Below are 20291 nucleotides of genomic sequence, written 5' to 3' on the forward strand. Positions count from 1 at the left end.
TCGGAGACACTGAGACCCTGGGTCTGGGTGTCTCTCTCTCTCAGGGGGTTCACGATGGCCGTGTCGGAGACACTGAGACCCTGGGTCTGGGTGTCTCTCTCTCTCTCTCAGGGGGTTCACGATGGCCGTGTCGGAGACACCGAGACCCTGGGTCTGGGTGTCTCTCTCTCTCAGGGGGTTCACGATGGCCGTGTCGGAGACACTGAGACCCTGGGTCTGGGTGTCTCTCTCTCTCAGGGGGTTCACGATGGCCGTGTCGGAGACACTGAGACCCTGGGTCTGGGTGTCTCTCTCTCTCTCAAGGGGTTCACGATGGCCGTGTCGGAGACACTGAGACCCTGGGTCTGGGTGTCTCTCTCTCTCTCAGGGGGTTCACGATGGCCGTGTCGGAGACACTGAGACCCTGGGTCTGGGTGTCTCTCTCTCTCTCTCTCAGGGGGTTCACGATGGCCGTGTCGGAGACACTGAGACCCTGGGTCTGGGTGTCTCTCTCTCAAGGGGTTCACGATGGCCGTGTCGGAGACACTGAGACCCTGGGTCTGGGTGTCTCTCTCTCTCTCTCAGGGGGTTCACGATGGCCGTGTCGGAGACACTGAGACCCTGGGTCTGGGTGTCTCTGTCTCTCTCGGGGGTTCACGATGGCCGTGTCGGAGACACTGAGACCCTGGGTCTGGGTGTCTCTCTCTCTCTCTTAGGGGGTTCACGATGGCCGTGTCGGAGACACTGAGACCCTGGGTCTGGGTGTCTCTCTCTCTCTCAAGGGGTTCACGATGGCCGTGTCGGAGACACTGAGACCCTGGGTCTGGGTGTCTCTCTCTCTCTCAAGGGGTTCACGATGGCCGTGTCGGAGACACTGAGACCCTGGGTCTGGGTGTCTCTCTCTCTCTCAAGGGGTTCACGATGGCCGTGTCGGAGACACTGAGACCCTGGGTCTGGGTGTCTCTCTCTCTCTCAGGGGGTTCACGATGGCCGTGTCGGAGACACTGAGACCCTGGGTCTGGGTGTCTCTCTCTCTCTCAGGGGGTTCACGATGGCCGTGTCGGAGACACTGAGACCCTGGGTCTGGGTGTCTCTCTCTCTCTCAAGGGGTTCACGATGGCCGTGTCGGAGACACTGAGACCCTGGGTCTGGGTGTCTCTGTCTCTCTCAGGGGGTTCACGATGGCCGTGTCGGAGACACTGAGACCCTGGGTCTGGGTGTCTCTCTCTCTCGGGGGTTCACGATGGCCGTGTCGGAGACACCGAGAGCCTGGGTCTGGGTGTCTCTCTCTCTCAAGGGGTTCACGATGGCCGTGTCGGAGACACCGAGAGCCTGGGTCTGGGTGTCTCTCTCTCTCTCGGGGGTTCACGATGGCCGTGTCGGAGACACCGAGAGCCTGGGTCTGGGTGTCTCTCTCTCTCTCAGGGGGTTCACGATGGCCGTGTCGGAGACACCGAGAGCCTGGGTCTGGGTGTCTCTCTCTCTCTCGGGGGTTCACGATGGCCGTGTCGGAGACACCGAGACCCTGGGTCTGGGTGTCTCTCTCTCTCAAGGGGTTCACGATGGCCGTGTCGGAGACACTGAGAGCCTGGGTCTGGGTGTCTCTCTCTCTCTCAGGGGGTTCACGATGGCCGTGTCGGAGACACCGAGAGCCTGGGTCTGGGTGTCTCTCTCTCTCGGGGGTTCACGATGGCCGTGTCGGAGACACCGAGAGCCCTGGGTCTGGGTGTCTCTCTCTCTCTCAGGGGGTTCACGATGGCCGTGTCGGAGACACCGAGACCCTGGGTCTGGGTGTCTCTCCCTCTCTCTCTCAGGGGGTTCACGACGGCCGTGTCAGAGACCCTGAGACCCTGGGTTCGAGCCCTGGGTCTGGGTGTCTCTCTTCCTATCAGGGGGTTCACAATGGCCGTGTCGGAGACACCGAACCCTGGGTTCGAGCCCTGGGTCTGGGTGTCTCTCTCTCTCTCTCTCAAGGGGTTCACGATGGCCGTGTCGGAGACACCGAGAGCCCTGGGTCTGGGTGTCTCTCTCTCTCCCAGGGGGTTCACGACGGCCGTGACAGAGACCCTCACGGAGTGGGTGAGCGTGCAGGCGAGTGAGTGTGAGCGAGTGTGCTCCTGTTGGTGCGCGTCACCTGGAACTCCCCCGAGAGCACGCGGCGCGTGTAGATGTTGCTGGTGTACGGCTCGATCGACTCGTTGTTGCCCAGGATCTGTGCCGTCGACGCTGTTGGCATCGGAGCGATCAGCAGGCTGTTCCGTACACCGTGCCTACAGCAGCCACAGCAGCAGCAGCATCAGTAGCAGCAGTAGTAGTAGTAGTAGCAGCAGTAGCATCAGTAGTAGTAGCAGTAGTAGCAGTAGCATCAGTAGCAGCAGTAGTAGCAGCAGTAGTAGCAGCAGTAGTAGTAGCATCAGTAGCAGTAGTAGCATCAGTAGCAGCAGCAGTAGTAGCAGCAGCAGTAGTATCAGCAGTGGTAGCAACAGCAGCAGTAGTAGCATCAGTAGCATCAGTAGCAGCAGTAGTAGTAGCATCAGCAGTAGTAGCATCAGCAGTAGTAGCATCAGCAGTAGTAGCAGCAGCAGTAGTAGTAGCATCAGCAGTAGCAGTAGCATCAGCAGTAGTAGCAGCAGCAGTAGTAGCATCAGCAGTAGTAGCAGCAGCAGTAGTAGTAGCATCAGCAGTAGTAGTAGCAGCAGTAGTAGCATCAGCAGTAGCAGCATCAGCAGTAGTAGCATCAGCAGCAGTAGCATCAGCAGTAGTAGCATCAGCAGTAGTAGTAGCAGCAGTAGTAGTAGCAGCAACAGCAGAAGCATCAGTAGTAGCAGCAGTAGTAGCACACACACATACATACACACACACACACATCAACACACACACCACACACACACAGCCACACACGCACGCGCACACACAGCCACACAGACACACACGCACGCACACAAACCCACACGCACGCACACAGCCACACACACACAGGCACGCACACACACACGCGCACTACACACACGCACACACACACGCGCAAACACACGCACGCACAGCCACACACACTACACACACAACACTACACACACTACACACACACACACACAGCCACACACCCACCCACACACACGCACACAACACTACACACCCACACACACAGTCACACCCACACACACAGGCACACACAGCCACACACACACACGTACACAGTCACACACATACTACACACACACATACTACACACACACACACCCACACACACACCCACACACAGCCACACACACTCACACACACACCACACCCACACACCCACACACAGCCACACACACACAGCCACACACACACAGCCACACACACATACAGCCACACACACTCACACACACACCACACCCACACACACCCACCCACCCACTCACACAGCCACACACACACACAACACTACCCACACACACACCACCACACAACACTACACACACACACAGCCACACACACAACACTATACACACACCACCACACACAACACTACACACACACACAACACTACACACCCACACACCACACACCCACTACACACAACACTACACACACACACACACAACACTACACACACACACACCCCCACCCACAACACTACACACACACACACACCCACTACACACACACACCACACACCCACTACACACAACACTACACACACACACACAACACTACACACACACGCACACACACACACACACCCACCCACACACACCCACCCACACACACACACTACACTACACATACAGCCACACACACGCACAGACCCACCCACACACACGCACACACACCCCCACACACCCACCCACACGCGCACACGGCATCCGAGCGTGACCATGAGGGCTATTTGGATTTGTGGCAGGAGCCATTAAGAATCTTTATAAGGCAGCGCCACACAGACACAGACAAAGGTCCCCCGTGTAGCCTCTAGCAGGGCTGTAGGGGCAAGTGCTGTTAGTAGCAGCAGCGCCTATACACAGAGACAAAGGTCCCCCGTGTAGCCTCTAGCAGGCTGCTGGGGCAAGTGCTGTTTAGTAGCAAGTAGCAGCAGCGCCACACACACACAGACAAAGGTCCCCCGTGTAGCCTCTAGCAGGCTGCTGGGGCAAGTGCTGTTTAGTAGCAAGTAGCAGCAGCGCCACACACACACAGACAAAGGTCCCCCGTGTAGCCTCTAGCAGGCTGCTGGGGCAAGTGCTGTTAGTAGCGAGTAGCACCTATACACAGACAAAGGTCCCCCGTGTAGCCTCTAGCAGGCTGCTGGGGCAAGTGATGTTAGTAGCGAGTAGCAGCAGCGCCACACACACACAGACAAAGGTCCCCCGTGTAGCCTCTAGCAGGGCTGTAGGGGCAAGTGCTAGTAGCAGCAGCAGCGCTACCTATGAAGGCTACCGGCACTGTGGCTACACACACAGAGAGGGTGGGTGGCCAGCACCACGCCCGGCCGCCTTTGTCTCCCTAGTGGCGATGTTCACTTTACTACACCACCGCTACTACACCAGCTACTCATTTGAGGCTGAGTCGACCTAGGGGAGGCCCAGGACCGGTTCAGATAATCGTCACCGACGGTGTTGGCCGTGAGCGGGAATCGAACTCGGGTCGCCGGGTTCGTAGTGGTCAGCGTAGCGCTAACCACTACACCCACCACTCCCCGCACGCACACGTGTAGACACACAGACACACACACGCACACACACACACATACAGACACACACACAGATACACAGACACACACACAGACACACACACAGACACACACGCACACGCAGACACATACACACACACAGGTACACACAGGCACATACACACATACACACACGCACACACAGACACACACACACACGCACACAGGTACACAGACACACACACACGCACGCACACAGGTACACAGACACACACAGACACACACACACGCACACACACACAGATACACAGACACACACACGCACACAGGTACACAGACACACACACAGACACACACACGCACACAGGTACACAGACACACACAGACACACACGCACACACACACGCACACGCACACACACACAGACACACATACAGACACACACACAGATACACATACACACACACAGACACACACGCACGCACACACACAACACACACAGACACACATACAGACACACACACAGATACACATACACACACACGCAGACACATACACACACACAGGTACACACAGGCACATACACACATACACACACGCACACACAGACACACACACAGACACACAGACACACACACACAAAAACACATACACACACACATACACACACGCACACAGACACACACGCACACACACAGAAACACATACACACACACACACAGACACACACGCACACACAGACACACACACACACACGCACACAAACACACACGCACACACACACGCGCACACGTACGCGCTCTCTGTGTGTGCGTGAGCGTTATTTACCGCTACGTGATCTGCGGTGCCGTTTGGTAACAAACGCGTAAATCCGCGTCTGTGTTTAGTATTATTTAGGTGTCGTGCGTGCGTGCGTGCGATAATGCGCGCACGCACGCACGCACGTAAATAACACATCACTCCTGTGTGGTGAAAGATTTGTGTGTGTGTCTGTGTGTGTGTGTCTGTCTGTGTGTGTGTGTGGGCGTGTATCTGTGTGTGTGTCTGCGTGTGTGTCTGTGTGTATCTTTGTGTGTATCTGTGTGTGTGTGTGTGTGTATCTGTGTGTGTCTGTGTGTGTGTCTGTGTGTATCTTTGTGTGTATCTGTGTGTGTATCTGTGTGTGTGTCTCTGTGTGTGTGTATCTTTGTGTGTGCGTGCGTGTGTGTGTATCTTTGTGTGTATCTGTGTGTGTATCTTTGTGCGTGCGTGTGTATCTTTGTGTGTATCTGTGTGTGTATCTTTGTGCGTGTGTGTGTATCTTTGTGTGTCTCTGTGTGTGTGTATCTTTGTGTGTGCGTGCGTGTGTGTGTATCTTTGTGTGTATCTGTGTGCGTGCGTGTGTGTGTCTCTGTGTGTGTGTATCTTTGCGTGTGTGTGCGTGCGTGTGTATCTTTGTGTGTATCTGTGTGTGTATCTTTGTGCGTGCGTGCGTATCTTTGTGTGTATCTTTGTGTGTATCTTTGTGCGTGCGTGCGTATCTTTGTGTGTATCTGTGCGTGCGTGCCTGCGATAATGCGCGCACGCACGCACACACGTAAATAACACATCACTCCTGTGTGGTGAAAGATTTGTGTGTGTGTCTGTGTGTGTGTATCTGTGTGTGTCTCTGTGTGTGTGTATCTGTGTGTGTGTATCTGTGTGTGTCTGTGTGTGTGTCTGTGTGTATCTTTGTGTGTATCTGTGTGTGTGTGTATCTTTGTGTGTATCTGTGTGTGTGTCTGTCTGTGTGTGTGGGCGTGTATCTGTGTGTGTGTCTACGTGTGTGTCTGTGTGTATCTGTCTGTGTGTGTGTGTATCTTTGTGTGTATCTGTGTGTGCATTTTTGTGTGTGCGTGCGTGTGTATCTTTGTGTGTGTGTGTGTATCTGTGTGTGTATCTGTGTGTGTATCTGTGTGTGTATTTTTGTGTGTGCGTGCGTGTGTATCTTTGTGTGTATCTGTGTGTGTATCTTTGTGTGCGTGTGTGTGTATCTGTGTGTGTATCTGTGTGTGTATCTTTGTGTGTGCGTGCGTGTGTGTGTATCTTTGTGTGTATCTGTGTGTGCGTGCGTGCGATAATGCGCGCACGCACACACGTAAATAACACATCACTCGTGGGCGTGGTGAAAGATTTGTGTGTGTGTCTGTGTGTGTGTCTGTCTGTGTGTGTGGGCGTGTATCTGTGTGTGTGTCTGCGTGTGTGTCTGTGTGTATCTGTGTGTGTGTGTCTTTGTGTGTGTCTGCGTGTGTGTCTGTGTGTATCTGTGTGTGTGTATCTTTGTGTGTATCTGTGTGTGTATCTTTGTGTGTATCTGTGTGTGTATCTTTGTGTGTGCGTGCGTGTGTGTGTATCTTTGTGTGTATCTGTGTGTGTATCTGTGTGTGTGTGCGTGCGTGTGTATCTTTGTGTGTATCTGTGTGTGCGTGCGTGCGATAATGCGCACGCACGCACACACGTAAATAACACATCACTCCTGTGTGGTGAAAGATTTGTGTGTGTATCTGTGTGTGTGTGTCTGTGTGTGTGTATCTGTGTGTGTCTGTGTGTGTGTCTGTGTGTGTGTCTGTGTGTATCTGTGTGTGTGTGCGTGTCTGTGTGTGTGTCTGTGTGTATCTGTGTGTGTGTGCGTGTGTATCTTTGTGTGTATCTGTGTGTATCTTTGTGTGTATCTGTGTGTGTGCGTGCGTGTGTATCTTTGTGTGTATCTGTGTGTGTATCTTTGTGTGTGCGTGCGTGTGTGTGTATCTTTGTGTGTATCTGTGTGTGTATCTTTGTGTGTGCGTGTCTGTGTGTATCTTTGTGTGTGTCTGTGTGTGTGTCTGTGTGTGCGTGTGTGTGTGTGCGTGTCTGTGTGTGTGCGTGTCTGTGTGTATCTTTGTGTGTGTCTGTGTGTGCGTGTCTGTGTGTGTGCGTGTCTGTGTGTATCTTTGTGTGTGTCTGTGTGTGCGTGTCTGTGTGTGCGTGTCTGTGTGTGTGTCTACAGTGACGGAAAAAAAGTATTTGATCCCCTGCTGATTTTGTACGTTTGCCCACTGACAAAGAAATGATCAGTCTATCATTTTAACGGTACGTTTATTTGAACGGTGAAAGACAGAAAAACAACAACAACATCCAGAAAAACGCACGTCAAAAATGTTATAAATTGATTTGCATTTTAATCAGGGAAATAAGTAACAAGCTGAGATTAGGACGACTCCCTTTAAGAGTGTGCCCCTAATCTCAGCTCGTTACCTGTATAAAAGACACCTGGAAGCCAGCAATCTTTCTGATTGAGAGGGGGTCAAATACTTATTCCCCTCATTAAAATGCAAATCAATTTATAACATTTTTGACATGCGTTTTTCTGGATTTTTTTGTTGTTATTCTGTCTTTCACCGTTCAAATAAACCTACCGTTAAAATTATAGACTGATCATTTCACACAGAGACCCACAGAGACTCACAGAGACCCACAGAGACTCAGAAAGACCCACAGAGACTCAGAGACCCACAGAGACCCACAGAGACCCACAGAGACCCACAGAGACTCAGAAAGACCCACAGAGACTCAGAGAGACCCACAGAGACCCACAGAGACTCAGATACCCACAGACTCATAGAAACCCACAGAGACTCAGAGACCCACAGAGACCCACAAAGACTCACAGAGACCCACAGAGACTCACAGTGACCCACAGAGAGACCCACAGAGAGACCCACAGAGAGACCCACAGAGACCCAGAGACTCATAAAGACCCACAGAGACCCACAGAGACTCACAGAGACCCACAGAGAATCACATAGACTCAGAGAACCACAGAGACTCACAAAGACCCACAGAGACACACAGAGACCCACAGAGACTCACAGAGACCCACAGAGACCCACAGAAACCCACAGAGACTCAGAGACCCACAGAGACTCATATAGACCCACAGAGACCCACAGAGACCCACAGAGACCCACAGAGACCCACAGAGACTCACAGAGACCCACACAGAGACCCATAGAGACCCACAGACACTCATAAAGACCCACACAGAGACCCAGAGACTCACAGAGACCAACATAGACTCATAGATCCACAGAGACCCACAATGACCGTGACACAATGCACGTGACACAGTGTGGGTGAGGGGGGGTGAGGGGGGGTGAGGGGGGGTGAGACCCACTGTGCGATCTTCTTCTTGAGGGAGGCCCAGTCACACACAGAGACACACAGACACCCACAGAGACCCACAGAGACTCACAGAGACTCACATAGACCCACAGAGACCCACAGAGACCCACAGAAACCCACAGAGAATCACAGAGACCCACAGAGACCCACAGAGAATCACAGAGACCCACAGAGAATCACATAGACTCAGAGAACCACAGAGACCCACAGAGAATCACATAGACTCAGAGAACCACAGAGACTCACCAAGACCCACAGAGACACACAGAGACCCACAGAGACTCACAGAGACCCACAGAGACCCACAGAAACCCACAGAGACTCAGAGACCCACAGAGACTCACAGAGAATCACAGAAACTCAGAGAACCACAGAGACTCACCAAGACCCACAGAGACACACAGAGACCCACAGAGACCCACAGAGAATCACAGAGACTCAGAGAACCACAGAGACTCACAAAGACCCACAGAGACTCACAGAGACCCACAGAGACCCACAGAAACCCACAGAGACTCAGAGACCCACAGAGACTCATATAGACCCACAGAGACCCACAGAGACCCACAGAGACCCACAGAGACTCACAGAGACCCACACAGAGACCCATAGAGACCCACAGACACTCATAAAGACCCACACAGAGACCCAGAGACTCACAGAGACCAACATAGACTCATAGATCCACAGAGACCCACAATGACCGTGACACAATGCACGTGACACAGTGTGGGTGAGGGGGGGGGTGAGGGGGGGGTGAGGGGGGGTGAGACCCACTGTGCGATCTTCTTCTTGAGGGAGGCCCAGTCACACACAGAGACACACAGACACCCACAGAGACCCACAGAGACCCACAGAGACTCACAGAGACCCACAGAGACTCACAGAGACCCACAGAGACCCACAGAGACCCACAGAGACCCACAGAGACTCACAGAGACCCACAGAGACTCACAGAGACCCACAGACACCCACAGAGACCCACAGAGACCCACAGACACCCACAGAGAACCACAGAGACCCACAGAGACCCACAGAGACCCACAAAGACTCACAGAGACCCACAGAGACTCACAGAGACTCACAGAGACCCACAGAGACCCACAGAGACCCACATAGACTCAGAGACACACAGAGACCCCCACAGACTCAGAGACCCACAGAGACCCACAAAGACTCAGAGACCCACAGAGACCCACATAGACCCACAGAGACTCACAGAGACCCACACAGAGACCCATAGAGACTCACAGAGACCAACATAGACTCAAATACCCACAGAGACCCACAATGACCGTGACACAATGCACGTGTGACAGTGAGAGTGAGTGGGTGGGGTGGGGTGGGTGGTGAGACCCACTGTGCGATCTTCTTCTTGAGGGAGGCCCAGTCACACACAGAGACACACAGACACCCACAGAGACCCACAGAAACCCACAGAGCCTCACAGAGACCTACAGAGACCCACAGAAACCCACATAGACTCAGAGACCCACAGAGACCCACACAGACTCAGAGACCCACAGAGACCCACATAGACCCACATAGACTCAGAGACACACATAGACTCACAGAGACTCACAGAGACCCACAGAGACCCACAGAGACTCAGAGACCCACAGAGACCCCCACAGAGACCCACATAGACACACAGCGACTCAGAGACACACATAGACTCACAGAGACTCACAGAGACCCACAGAGACCCACAGAGACTCACAGAGACTCAGAGACCCACAGAGACTCAGAGACCCACAGAGACCCCCACAGAGACCCACATAGACACACAGCGACTCAGAGACACACATAGACTCACAGAGACCCACAGAGACCCACAGAGACCCCCACAGAGACCCACATAGACACACAGCGACTCAGAGACACACATAGACTCACAGAGACCCACAGAGACCCCCACAGAGACCCACAATGACCGTGACACAATGCACGTGTGACAGTGAGAGTGAGTGGGTGGGGTGGGGTGGGTGGTGAGACCCACTGTGCGATCTTCTTCTTGAGGGAGGCCCAGTCACACACAGAGACACACAGACACCCACAGAGACCCACAGAAACCCACAGAGCCTCACAGAGACCTACAGAGACCCACAGAAACCCACATAGACTCAGAGACCCACAGAGACCCACACAGACTCAGAGACCCACAGAGACCCACAGAAACCCACATAGACTCAGAGACACACATAGACTCACAGAGACTCACAGAGACCCACAGAGACCCACAGAGACTCAGAGACCCACAGAGACCCCCACAGAGACCCACATAGACACACAGCGACTCAGAGACACACATAGACTCACAGAGACTCACAGAGACCCACAGAGACCCACAGAGACTCACAGAGACTCAGAGACCCACAGAGACCCACAGAGACCCAGAGACCCACAGAGACCCCCACAGAGACCCACATAGACACACAGCGACTCAGAGACACACATAGACTCACAGAGACCCACAGAGACCCACAGAGACCCACAGAGACTCACAGAGACCCACAGAGACCCACAGAGACCCCCACAGAGACCCACATAGACACACAGCGACTCAGAGACACACATAGACTCACAGAGACCCACAGAGACCCCCACAGAGACCCACAATGACCGTGACACAATGCACGTGTGACAGTGAGAGTGAGTGGGTGGGGTGGGTGGTGAGACCCACTGTGCGATCTTCTTCTTGAGGGAGGCCCAGTCACACACAGAGACACACAGACACCCACAGAGACCCACAGAGACCCACAGAGACTCACATAGACTCACAGAGACCCACAGAGACCCACAGAGACTCACAGAGACCCACAGACACCCACAGAGACCCACAGAAACCCACAGAGCCTCACAGAGACCTACAGAGACCCACATAAACCCACATAGACTCAGAGACCCACAGAAACCCACAGAGCCTCACAGAGACCTACAGAGACCCACAGAAACCCACATAGACTCAGAGACCCACAGAGACCCACACAGACTCAGAGACCCACAGAGACCCACATAGACTCAGAGACACACATAGACTCACAGAGACTCACAGAGACCCACAGAGACCCACATAAACTCACAGAGACCCCCACAGAGACCCACATAGACACACAGCGACTCAGAGACACACAGAGACTCAGAGACACACATAGACTCACAGAGCCTCACATAGACCCACAGAGACCCACAATGACCGTGACACAATGCACGTGTGACAGTGAGAGTGAGTGGGTGGGGTGGGGTGGGTGGTGAGACCCACTGTGCGATCTTCTTCTTGAGGGAGGCCCAGTCACACACAGAGACACACAGACACCCACAGAGACCCACAGAAACCCACAGAGCCTCACAGAGACCTACAGAGACCCACAGAAACCCACATAGACTCAGAGACCCACAGAGACCCACATAGACTCAGAGACACACAGAGACCCCCACAGACTCAGAGACCCACAGAGACCCACACAGACTCAGAGACCCACAGAGACCCACAGAGACTCAGAGACTCACAGAGACTCACAGAGACCCACAGAGACTCACAGAGACTCACAGAGACCCACAGAGACCCACAGAGACCCCCACATAGACTCACATAGATCCACAGAGACCCACAATGACCGTGACACAATGCACGTGACACAGTGTGGGTGAGGGGGGGTGAGGGGGTGGTGAGACCCACTGTGCGATCTTCTTCTTGAGGGAGGCCCAGTCACACAGATCGGTGGGCGTCACGTCCCACATGTCGTACTGCAGGATCTGCAAACACGCAGACACAGACAAAGGTCCCCCGTGTGGCCTTTAGCAGGCCGCAGGGGCAAGTGCTGTGACGCACACCACCAACGCCGCTCAGAAACACAGACAAAGGTCCCCCGTGTGGACTCTAGTAGGCTGGAGGGGCAAGTATTGTTGGAAGCGAGTCGTCCAACCACCAACCAACCAACCCACCCACCCACCAACCAACCCACCCACCCACCCACCCAACCACCCACTCACCCACCCAACCACCCACCAATCAAATCACCCACCCACCAACCCACCCACCCACCAACCAACCCACCCACCCAACAACCCACCCACTCAACCACCCACCCACCCAATCACCCACCCACTCACCCACCCACCAACCCAACCACTCACCCACCCACCCACCCACCAACCAACCCACCCACCCACCCACCCACCCACCAACCCACCCAACCACCCCACCCACCCACCAACCCACCCACCAACCAACCCACCCACCCACCAACCAACCCACCCACCCACCAACCCACCCACCCACCAACCCACCCACCAACCCACCCACCCACCAACCCACCCACCCACCAACCCACCCACCCACCCACCAACCCACCCACCCACCCACCAACCAACCCACCCACCCACCCACCCACCAACCAACCAACCAACCCACCCACCCACCAACCCACCCACCCACCAACCAACCCACCCACCCACCCACCAACCAACCAACCCACCCACCCACCCACCCACCAACCCACCCAACCAACCACTCACTCACTCACCCACCCACTCACCCCCTGGCTGACTGGCGAGCCTGCGTAAGTGTCGTAGGGCCCTAGGACGCGCGCCAGCTCGCAGCTGGCGCCCAGCGCGGCGTGGTAGACCGTCTCGACCACCCACCCACCCATCTACCCACCCACCAACCCACCCACCCACCCACCAACCCACCCACCCACCCACCAACCCACCCACCCACCCACCAACCCACCCACCCACCCACCAACCCACCCACCAACCCACCCACCAACCCACCCACCCACCAACCCACCCACCCACCAACCCACCCACCCACCAACCCACCCACCCACCAACCCACCCACCCACCCACCAACCCACCCACCAACCCACCCACCCACCCACCAACCCACCCACCCACCCACCCACCAACCCACCCACCCACCCACCCACCCACCAACCCACCCACCCACCAACCCACCCACCCACCCACCAACCCACCCACCCACCCACCAACCCACCCACCCACCCACCCACCCACCCACCCACCCACCCAACCCACCCACCCACCCACCCACCCACCCACCCACCCACCCACCAACCCACCCACCCACCCACCAACCCACCCACCCACCCACCAACCCACCCACCAACCCACCCACCCACCCACCCACCAACCCACCCACCCACCAACCCACCCACCCACCCACCCACCAACCCACCCACCCACCAACCCACCCACCCACCCACCAACCCACCCACCCACCCACCCACCAACCCACCCACCCACCCACCAACCCACCCACCCACCCACCAACCCACCCACCCACCCACCAACCCACCCACCCACCCACCAACCCACCCACCCACCCACCCACCAACCCACCCACCCACCCACCCACCAACCCACCCACCCACCAACCCACCAACCCACCCACCCGCCCACCAACCCACCCACCCGCCAGCCCACCCACCCACCCGCCCACCCACCCACCAACCCGCCCACCCACCCACCCACCCGCCAACCCACCCACCCACCCGCCAACCCACCCACCCACCCGCCAACCCACCCACCCACCCGCCAACCCACCCACCCACCCGCCAACCCACCCACCCACCCGCCAACCCACCCACCCACCCGCCAACCCACCCACCCACCCGCCAACCCACCCACCAACCCACCCACCCACCCACCAACCCACCCACCCACCCACCAACCCACCCACCCACCCACCAACCCACCCACCCACCAACCCACCCACCCACCCACCAACCCACCCACCCACCCACCAACCCACCCACCCACCCACCAACCCACCCACCCACCCACCAACCCACCCACCCACCCACCAACCCACCCACCCACCCACCAACCCACCCACCCACCCACCAACCCACCCACCCACCCACCAACCCACCCACCCACCCACCCACCAACCCACCCACCCACCCACCCACCAACCCACCCACCCACCCACCCACCAACCCACCCACCCACCCACCAACCCACCCACCCACCCACCAACCCACCCACCCACCCACCAACCCACCCACCCACCCACCAACCCACCCACCCACCCACCAACCCACCCACCCACCCACCAACCCACCCACCCACCCACCAACCCACCCACCCAACCACTCACTGACCCACCCAACCACTCACTGACCCACCCACCCACCAACCAAATCACCCACTCACCCAACCACCCAACCACCCATCCACCCATCCACCCATCCACCCACCCACCCAACTACTCACCAATCACTCACCAACAACTCAACCACCTATCCACCCAACCACTTACCCACCCAACCACCTACCCAACCACCCACCCAACTACCTACCCAACCACCCACCCACCTACCCAACCACCCACCCACCTACCCAACCACCCACCCAACTACCCACCCACCCAACCACCTACCCACACAACCACTCACCAACCACCCACCCACCCAACCACCCACCAACCAAATCACCCACTCACCCAACCACCCATCCACCTACCGACCCAACCACCCACTCACCCACCCATCCACCCATCCACCCACTCACCCACCCATCCACCCACTCACCCACCCACCCAACCACTCACCCACCCACCCAACCACTCACCCACCCACCCAACCACTCACCCACCCACCCACCCACCCCCCCCACCTACCCAACCACCCACCCCCCCATCCAATCCCCCACCCTCCCCCCCACCGTCTCGACCACCCACCCACCAACACCCCCTCCCCCCCCCCCCCAGCTCACCGCCTGGCTGACTGGCGAGCCCGCGTAAGTGTCGTAGGGTCCCAGGACGCGCGCCAACCACTCACCAATCACTCACCAACCCACCCACCGACCCAACCACCCACTCACTCACCCACCCACCAACCCAACCACCCACTCACTCACCCACCCACCAACCCAACCAACCAACCAACCCACCCATCCACTCAACCACCCACTCACACACCCACCCACCAACCCACCTACTCACCCATCCACTCACCCACTCACTCACTCACCCAACCACCCATCCACCCACCCACCAACCACCCAACCACTCACCCAACCACTCACCCATCCACTCACCCACCCACCCACTCACCCCCTGGCTGACTGGCGAGCCTGCGTAAGTGTCGTAGGGCCCCAGGACGCGCGCCAGCTCGCAGCTGGCGCCCAGCGCGGCGTGGTAGACCGTCTCGACCACCCACCCACCCATCTACCCACCCACCCACCCAACCACTCACTCACCCACCGACCCAACCACCCACCGACCCAACCACCCACCGACCCAACCACCCACCCACTCACCCACCCAACCACCCACCCACCAACCAACCCACCCACACACCCATCCACCCACCCAACCACCGATCCACTCACCCACCCACTCAACCATCCACCCACCCACCCAACCACTCACCCACCCACTCAACCACCCAACCACTCACCCAACCACTCACCCATCCACTCACCCACCCACCCACTCACCCCCTGGCTGACTGGCGAGCCTGCGTAAGTGTCGTAGGGCCCCAGGACGCGCGCCAGCTCGCAGCTGGCGCCCAGCGCCGCGTGGTAGACCGTCTCGACCACCCACCCACCCACCCACCAACCCACCCACCCGCCCACCCAACCACTCACTGACCCACCCAACCACCCACCCACCCACCAACCAAATCACCCACTCACCCAACAACCCATCCACCCATCAACCCATCCACCCACCCACCCACCCAACCACTCACCAATCACTCACCAACAACTCAACCACCTATCCACCCAACCACTTACCCACCCAACCACCTACCCAACCACCCACCCAACTACCTACCCAACCACCCACCCACCTACCCAACCACCCACCCACCTACCCACCCACCCAACCACCTACCCACACAACCACTCACCAACCACCCACCCACCCACCCACCCACCAACCCACCCACCCACCCACCAACCCACCCACCCACCCACCAACCCACCCACCCACCCACCAACCCACCCACCCACCCACCCACCAACCCACCCACCCACCCACCAACCCACCCACCCACCCACCCACCCACCAACCCACCAACCCACCCACCCACCCACCAACCCACCCACCCACCCACCCACCAACCCACCCACCCACCCACCAACCCACCCACCCACCCACCCACCCACCAACCCACCCACCCACCCACCCACCAACCCACCCACCCACCAACCCACCCACCCACCCACCCACCAACCCACCCACCCACCCACCAACCCACCCACCCACCCACCAACCCACCCACCCACCCACCAACCCACCCACCCACCCACCCACCCACCCACCAACCCACCCACCCACCCACCAACCCACCCACCCACCCACCCACCAACCCACCCACCCAACCACTCACTGACCCACCCAACCACTCACTGACCCACCCACCCACCAACCAAATCACCCACTCACCCAACCACCCAACCACCCATCCACCCATCCACCCATCCACCCATCCACCCATCCACCCACCCACCCAACTACTCACCAACAACTCAACCACCTACCCAACCACCCACCCAACTACCTACCCAACCACCCACCCACCTACCCAACCACCCACCCACCTACCCAACCACCCACCCAACTACCCACCCACCCAACCACCTACCCACACAACCACTCACCAACCACCCACCCACCCAACCACCCACCAACCAAATCACCCACTCACCCAACCACCCATCCACCTACCGACCCAACCACCCACTCACCCACCCATCCACCCATCCACCCACTCACCCACCCATCCACCCACTCACCCACCCACCCAACCACTCACCCACCCACCCAACCACTCACCCACCCACCCAACCACTCACCCACCCACCCAACCACTCACCCACCCACCCAACCACTCACCCACCCACCCACCCACCCCCCCCACCTACCCAACCACCCACCCCCCCATCCAATCCCCCACCCTCCCCCCCACCGTCTCGACCACCCACCCACCAACACCCCCTCCCCCCCCCCCCCAGCTCACCGCCTGGCTGACTGGCGAGCCTGCGTAAGTGTCGTAGGGTCCCAGGACGCGCGCCAACCACTCACCAATCACTCACCAACCCACCCACCGACCCAACCACCCACTCACTCACCCACCCACCAACCCAACCACCCACTCACTCACCCACCCACCAACCCAACCAACCAACCAACCCACCCATCCACTCAACCACCCACTCACACACCCACCCACCAACCCACCTACTCACCCAACCACCCATCCACTCACCCACTCACTCACTCACCCAACCACCCATCCACCCACCCACCAACCACCCAACCACTCACCCAACCACTCACCCATCCACTCACCCACCCACCCACTCACCCCCTGGCTGACTGGCGAGCCTGCGTAAGTGTCGTAGGGCCCCAGGACGCGCGCCAGCTCGCAGCTGGCGCCCAGCGCGGCGTGGTAGACCGTCTCGACCACCCACCCACCCATCTACCCACCCACCCACCCAACCACTCACTCACCCACCGACCCAACCACCCACCGACCCAACCACCCACCGACCCAACCACCCACCCACTCACCCACCCAACCACCCACCCACCAACCAACCCACCCACACACCCATCCACCCACCCAACCACCGATCCACTCACCCACCCACTCAACCATCCACCCACCCACCCAACCACTCACCCACCCACTCAACCACCCAACCACTCACCCAACCACTCACCCATCCACTCACCCACCCACCCACTCACCCCCTGGCTGACTGGCGAGCCTGCGTAAGTGTCGTAAGGCCCCAGGACGCGCGCCAGCTCGCAGCTGGCGCCCAGCGCCGCGTGGTAGACCGTCTCGACCACCCACCCACCCACCCACCAACCCACCCACCCGCCCACCCAACCACTCACTGACCCACCCAACCACCCACCCACCCACCAACCAAATCACCCACTCACCCAACAACCCATCCACCCATCAACCCATCCACCCACCCACCCACCCAACCACTCACCAATCACTCACCAACAACTCAACCACCTATCCACCCAACCACTTACCCACCCAACCACCTACCCAACCACCCACCCAACTACCTACCCAACCACCCACCCACCTACCCAACCACCCACCCACCTACCCACCCACCCAACCACCTACCCACACAACCACTCACCAACCACCCACCCACCCAACCACCCACCAACCAAATCACCCACTCACCCAACCACCCATCCACCTACCGACCCAACCACCCACTCACCCACCAACCAACCACCCACTCAACCACCCAACCACTTACCCAACCACTTACCCACCCAATCACACAATCACCCACCCAACCAACCCAACAACCCAACCACCCACTCACCCACCCACCTCCCCCCCCCAGCTCACCCCCTGGCTGACTGGTGAGCCTGCGTAAGTGTCGTAGGGCCCCAGGACGCGTGCCAGCTCGCAGCTGGCGCCCAGCGCCGCGTGGTAGATCGTCTCGAAGATCTGCCGGTTGAGCAGCTGAGCGGCGGCGCTCTCGAAGGGAAGGCGCAGCAGGATAAACGCGTCCGCCAGGCCCTGGACGCCGATGCCGATCGGACGGTGCTTCTTGTTGGAGAGTTCCGCCTGTGACGCGTCGGTAGGGGTGAGCGTGTGAGGGGGGGGTTACACGTGGGGTGTGGGTGTGAGTGGGTTTGTGTGTGGGTGTGTGTGGGTGTGAGTGTGGGTTTGTGTGTGTTTGTGTGGGTTTCTGTGGGTGGGTGTGTGTGGGTGGGTGTGTGTGTGTTTGTGTGGGTGTGAGTGGGTTACACGTGGGGTGTGGGTGGGTGTGTGTGTGTGTGTAGGCGTGAGAAGGTGTGTGTGGGTTTGTGTGGGTGTGGGTGGGTTTCTGTGGGTGTGTGTGTGTGAGTGGGTGTGTGGGTTTGTGGGTGGGTGTGTTGGGTGTGTGTGGATGTGAGTGGGTGGGTGTGTGTGGGTGTGTGTGGGTATGAGTGGGTTTGTGTGGGTTTGTGTGTGTGTGTGAGTGGGTGTGTATGGGTGAGTGTAGGTGGGTTTGTGTGGGTGTGTGTGAGTGGGTGTGTGGGTTTGTGGGTGGGTGTGTGGGTTTGTGGGTGGGTGTGTTGGGTGTGTGTGGGTGTGAGTGGGTGGGTGTGTGTGGGTGGGTGTGAGTGGGTGTGTGTGGGTTTGTGTGGGTGTGTGTGTGTGAGTGGGTGTGTGGGTTTGTGGGTGGGTTTGTGGGTGAGTGTGTTGGGTGTGTGTGGGTGTGAGTGGGTGGGTTTGTGTGGGTGGGTGTGAGTGGGTGTGTGTGGGTGTGTGTGTGGGTTTGTGTGGGTGTGTGTGTGTGGGTGTGTGTGTTGGGTGTGTGTGGGTGTGAGTGGGTGGGTTTGTGTGGGTGGGTGTGAGTGGGGGTGGGTGGGTGTGAGTGGGGGTGTGTGGTTTTGTGTGGGTGTGTGTGTGTGGGTGAGTGTGTTGGGTGTGTGTGGGTGTGAGTGGGTGGGTGTGTGTGGGTGGGTGTGGGTGG

General features: G+C 58.0%; 1 protein-coding gene across 1 annotated transcript in view; it reads right to left on the reverse strand.

The window, feature by feature from the left end:
• LOC144953293 (ribonucleoside-diphosphate reductase large subunit-like) overlaps positions 1-20291 on the reverse strand; it is an 84149-nt gene that overhangs the window by 37933 nt on the left and 25925 nt on the right. The window contains 3 exon segments of the mRNA XM_078883864.1: positions 2114-2249; positions 12486-12562; positions 19175-19396. Coding sequence (XP_078739990.1) covers positions 2114-2249; positions 12486-12562; positions 19175-19396 — 435 coding nt within the window.

Source organism: Lampetra fluviatilis, chromosome 73 (genome assembly GCF_964198595.1).
Source record: "Lampetra fluviatilis chromosome 73, kcLamFluv1.1, whole genome shotgun sequence".
Classification (NCBI taxonomy): domain Eukaryota; kingdom Metazoa; phylum Chordata; class Hyperoartia; order Petromyzontiformes; family Petromyzontidae; genus Lampetra; species Lampetra fluviatilis.